Raw genomic sequence first — 6,169 nt, forward strand, 5'->3', positions numbered from 1 at the left:
GGACGAATATATTCTGTTAGTCCAGCACAAACAGAATTATATCATTTACGGTTATTATTGCTCACAGTAAAGGGGACTACAAGTTTTAATGATTTGAGAACTGTAAATGGAGAATTTTGTCAGTCATTTTCAGCGGCATATTTGGCGTTAAGTTTAATCGAAGATGATGATGAATGGAAACGAGCTATGAACGAAGCTGTTGAATGGATGATGCCTCGACAACTTCGTAGATTATTTATACGTATATTATTACATTGTCAGCCACTACATCCTGAAGAGTTATGGGAAAATTTTAAAGTAGCAATGTCTGAGGATTACGTTCGACATTTTGGTATGTTACAAGGACAAAATAAAGCTTATGCGCAAATTAATAGTATGCTTCGTGCGGAAGGTAAAAGTCTTACTGATTATCCACAAATGGAACAGTTAATAGAAAATAGCGGAGAGGAGGATTACATGACTCTTGAAGAAACTATGGAAATAGGCACTAAACAATACAAACAATTAAATGATAAGCAAAAAGAGATAGTCGATCTTTTATTAAATAGATTAGATAATAATAATAATCATAATAATCATTGTTTTTATATTGATGGTCCGGGTGGATGAGGTAAAACATTTATATACACAACTATCTATTATTTAGCTAGAATTAGAAATAAACGCGTGTGCACAATGGCTTTTACGGGCATTGCAGCGACATTACTACCTACTGGAAAAACAGTTCATAGGACATTTGGATTATCGGTTCCATTATTTGCTAATTCATCATCTGCTATTAAAATCCAGTCAAAAAAAGCTCAATATTTGAAGGAAACTGATATTTATATTTGGGATGAAGCACCAATGGCACCACGATATGCTTTAGAGATTATGGATAGAACATTGCGTGATATTATGAATAATGATTTTCCTTTTGGTGGAAAAATTGTTTTATTAGGTGGTGATTTCAGACAACTTTTGCCTATTAAGAGGATGCCGGAGCGACGGTCGAACTCCGACGGGTTAGCGCCCTCATCTAAGCGTAACTAAAATTATCGATAATACCGACCGAAATTATCGATAATATCAATAATTTTAGTTCCGCTGTTACCAATATTAATATTTCTGCATGTTTTATGCATATTTGAAAGAGAATTGTGTTCAATATGTTGAAATCGGACAACATCGTGTATTTCTACTGCTCTATTGCTTCGCACGCATATCTAAGCGTATCTAAGCGTATAGATAACAGTATAACATATACACGTGTCTGCCTTTATTGCATATTTGAACACAATTGCACACATTACTTATATGGACTTATATATATATATATATATATATATATATATATATATATATATATATAATTATATTATATAAAATTAAGTTAAAAAGAAAAACTGTAATTAAACATGTAGTTATATAGATGAAAATAATAGTAATGTATAATATTTTGCCTGTACATCAATATTAATATTATTTTAGTTGTATTTATGTATCACATTTTATATTAAGAAATTTGTCGGATTTGTGTTACAGTATTTCTATATAATAAAGAAAATAACCTATATAAATATTTGTGAATATTATAGTAATATAAATTCTTTACCTGTTAAATGTAAAATTAAAAGTATTATTAAAAAAGCAATTTTTAAATTAAAGTTTATATTTACGATAAATGGTTACAGTCTATTAAATCCTGGCTGCATAAGAAGCATTTGGCAATAGTGAACCTGAAATTTGACAATACTTTGCTAAATTTACATTCGACGAAAAAGTAAATATACAAGAGATAAAAATATTTTTATTGCATTATATTTATTAATTATTTCGATTTCTTTAGTTATATACAATATTTGAAAGGAAAATATCGTGTAATGATATATGGAATGTCTTATTTCGTTAGCGCAAGATATTGCAAAATTTCAGGTTTATTATTGCCAAATGTTTGCCAAATAAAAATTCTTATGCAGTCAAGATTTAATAGGCTGAAACCAGTAACTGTAAATATAAACTGTAACTTAAAAATCATTTTTTTAATACACGTTTAATTTTATGTTTAACAGGCAAAGAATTTATATTACTATAATATGCACAAATATTTACATAGGTTATTTTATTATTATATAGAAATACTGTAACACAAATCCGAAAAATTTCTTAATATGAAATATGATACATAAATACAGCTAAAATAATATTAATATCGATATACTGGCAAAATATTATATATTACTATTATTTTCATCTATATACAATAGCTAATACATGTTTAATTACAATTTTACTTTTTACTTACGTTTAATATTTTTATATTTAAGAAAAACATTCATGATTGTAAATTTTTAAATTAAAATATTTTTTTATTAGATTGTTTATATACAGTGATCATTAAATTATATAAATTTTTTTACAAAATCTTATATAATTATCTTATTAATTTAAATAAAAATATACTCTATTATGTGTTATATGTATACATATATACATACATGTTTATATATATATATATATATATATATATTTGTAAAACTATATAAAGAAGCAAAAGATAATTAAATATACAGCTATAAAGATGCAAATCTATATGTAAAAGATAATAGCAGTAACTATAATATAAATAAAAGTAATAATATTAATAATTATGTAATATATAAAATAAAGGCTCTCGCGAAAAACAAACAAAGGAAATCGGGCTAATTAAGAGCCGAGCGCGGTTACAATTGCGCAAATATTCTAATTAATAATTATTTATTATGGTAAATTCTGAACGTTTCGGTTCTGGTATCGAACCATCTTCAACGAGTGGTATTAATCAAAAAGTTGAAAAAGTAAAATGAAAAAGTAAATGCATGGAAATTGAAGGAATTTTTGTTACAAATGTTTGATTTAATTAAATTGTTTCTTAATATGTTTCTGTACCATTTTAATTGAAAAGACGAATAAGAGAGACAGAGAGAGAGATAGATAGATAGAGAGAGAAAGAAGAGAGAGAGAAAGAGAGAGAGAAGAGAAAGAAAGAAGTTTTATTTAAAAATAAAAAAAAGGAAGAATAAGCAAAAGACATGGAGAAAAAGATAGACAGAAGGAAAAAAGGAGAAAGAATATAATATCAGGTAATAATATAAATAAATATATATCGTTGAATATTAAATATAATGTTAAATATTATTAAACATTATTTAATATTATTAAATTTAATATTTTAGTATTAAATATTATAATAGTTAAAAATCTTTTAAATATTTTATTTAAAGTTAAAAAAAAGACGGAAAGAGAGAGAGAGAGAGAGAGAGTTGAAATAAAAATGTAACGATGCATCCCTCCACCGTTACCCGGCCGTCGATCCGCCGGAAGTCCGCCGCCCGACAAACACCAGTCGGGCATAATGCGGAGGCGCCGACCGCCCATTTTTAAAGATTTATAAAACGTTCCGATTTGTAAACCGCCGTTAAGACGCGTGTTTACCCGGAACCGTCGCCGCGTTCGGATAACCGTACCGACCGTTCCCGAAACCACCCGAGTCGCGCGCGGCGGTTCACCGTTAAATAATATGCCTTACAACAATCAGGCATATTACGCACGCGCACCCGCCGGAAAAGCGGTATAAATAGGGCACGTTTTACATCTCAGGACCAGATCTTCCGCAACCGCCAGAGTCAGTACGACGCCTGGAATCCAGAACGATCCTGAAAACACGCTCAAAGAGAGAGAAAACGGGGTTGGGAGTACCCAGCCTCCGCCGAGAGTTTGCGGCATCTGTAAGAGCGATCCTTTGAAATCTCTGCGACCGAGGAACACGAGGTTGGGCGTACTCAGCCTCCGTCGGGAGTTCTCGACACCTCGCACGCATCCGTCCACCTAAGTGCAACGGCGATCATCCAGTGGTAGGGAGTTCCCTGCCATTGACGGCTGTTCCCGTCGGCCGTTGCACTCCTGCACTCTACGGGAAAACCATCCCCGACGAAAACAATACCGCGATATCCGCGAACTCGCAGTAATTCCGCGACCGCCATTACCGCGATCGGACTCGCCATTAATACGGCGCGCCAAGTCCCGCCCAAGGGGGAGGATCTAACCCGGCCGCGACATCGATCGACGCAATCAGATCGATACCGACACGTCTAAGGACCGCCCACCGACCCGACCGAAATTACCGCCCGGTAGTTAGCGGCCTCTGCCGAAATCCAGATCCGCGCACGTAATCGATAATTGTATCGAATCGCTGAAAGCGCGTTCCGCAACACACCCCGTGCATTGTAATTCGTATGCATCGCGACCGTGCCGACCACACCGCTAGCCGAGTCCGACACTCACGCATACACGAGTGCGTTTTGTCACATACACATCATCATTTGCCTCGCCCATATACTTTCGACACATTGTAAACCACACGTAAATATCTCGCGTTCGCACACGCACTCGCTCGCTTATCATTTCACTCACATACAAGCGCACACACGCCCACACACACAACATTTATACACACACACTCACTCTGTATACACACATACTTACACGCAATAAATTATATTTTACCTAACGCATCTATCGTTCGTCTCTCGATACCCTTTCACGAGCCCCGGATCCCGACCGAGTTATCCACGACCGCCTCGCGAAAGCGGTTTATTACAAAAAAAGAAAAAGTATAAGCAAGAAAGAGGGACAGAAACAAAAGGAAAAAAGAAGAAGAATAAATATAATATCAAGTAATAATATAGTTCAGTATTATTAAATATATTGTTAAACATTATTAAAAATACTACTAAAAATTATTAATTTTATCCAATTTATTTAGTTTTAAGAGAGAGAGAGAGAGAGAAAAAAAAAGAAAGAGCGAAGGCAAAAAAAGGATAATTTATTTAATATTAAATAAGAGGAAGAATAAGCAAGAGAGAGAGAGAGAGAGAGTGAGAGAGAGAGGTGGGAAAGAGAGAGAGAAAGAGAGACCGGAGAAAAAAGAAGGAGGAAGAATATGATATTAGGTAATAATATTTATGATATTAGGCAGTTATATTGGTTTAGTTTGTGACGTATATGATTTTGTGTATACAGGGTGATTCAAAACAACCTTCTGTCCTTGCAATGTCATATACTTGACACTATTCTAAGAAGATTTTCCTTTGCCAAAATTTTTTCCGAGGCTTAGTTTTTAAATTATAAGACAAAATAGTTAACGAATTACAGGCCGCGTACGCGAGGCAGGCAGGAGCGGCGCAACTCACCGTCCGATGCTGGTGATTACGTGAGGCGTTCGCTGAGATCAACTGTTTGCTACATGCGATGGGGTGTATGTGTGAGAGAGAACGTATACGCGTATACACACACATACACATTCTCTCTCTCTTTCTCTTTTACACCCATCGCGTGTAGCAAACAGCTGATCGCACACACGCACTCTCTTCTCTCTGTCTCTGTCTTTCTCTTTTACACCCATCGCGTGTAGCAAACAGCTGATCGCACACACGCACTCTCTCTCTCTCTCTCTCTCTCTCTCTCACTCATTGACTCTTACCTTGTATATAGAGATTCGTTGCCCTCATACGACTCAAGAAGTAATATTTTTGTATGATACAACGAATAACTAACAAACTTTTTTCACACACGAATTGTACCACTTATCGAACTTTTACGAATTAATCCACGCACTTTATCGATAAACTGAATTTATTAATGATTATAACGGTTAATCACAACTACCGATTACTACCGATTAATTATTAAAATAACTTGAAGAAAGAAACGCGTTATTCGATGCGGAGACTGCGCGACGACAACAAGCAGGTTATGTTAGTACTAGCGTTGTCGGCTGCCGGCTGCCGAACGACTGAATGTATCACATTACGCGTGATCGACGCGGACGCTATCATGTGTCCTGTGATCGGCTAAAGCCTCCGACATTGTAAATTCGATAGTTTCGAAAATATGAAACTATAAAATATGAAATATATAACATCGTTTTTTTTAATAATTTAATTTATTACTCGTTTTGCCTTTTTGCGAAAGCGAGACATGAGAAAAATTATTTTTATGTCTCTGCGAATACAAGGTGTTTCACGTAGAAATGTGTTGGTCGCTCTGAAAAGAGCGGATTGTCTTTGGTCGCTCTGAAAAGAGCGGATTGGTTTAAAATCGAAAACATTTTATAAAAGGTGCTCAAAATGACCGCCATCCATCCTAACGC

General features: G+C 34.6%; 1 protein-coding gene across 1 annotated transcript; it reads left to right on the forward strand.

The window, feature by feature from the left end:
• The first annotated feature begins 675 nt into the window (after positions 1 to 675).
• On the forward strand, positions 676 to 3,850 carry LOC138944241 (ATP-dependent DNA helicase pif1-like). The gene is made up of 2 exons (XM_070315146.1): positions 676 to 1,004; positions 3,619 to 3,850. The coding sequence occupies exons 1-2, from the start codon at positions 676 to 678 to the stop codon at positions 3,848 to 3,850; spliced, it is 561 nt and encodes a 186-aa protein (XP_070171247.1).
• Positions 3,851 to 6,169: the final 2,319 nt, after the last annotated feature.

Source organism: Polyergus mexicanus, unplaced genomic scaffold, assembly GCF_030449975.1.
Source record: "Polyergus mexicanus isolate NDT 795.1 unplaced genomic scaffold, iyPolMexi1.0 SCAF_130, whole genome shotgun sequence".
NCBI lineage: Eukaryota > Metazoa > Arthropoda > Insecta > Hymenoptera > Formicidae > Polyergus > Polyergus mexicanus.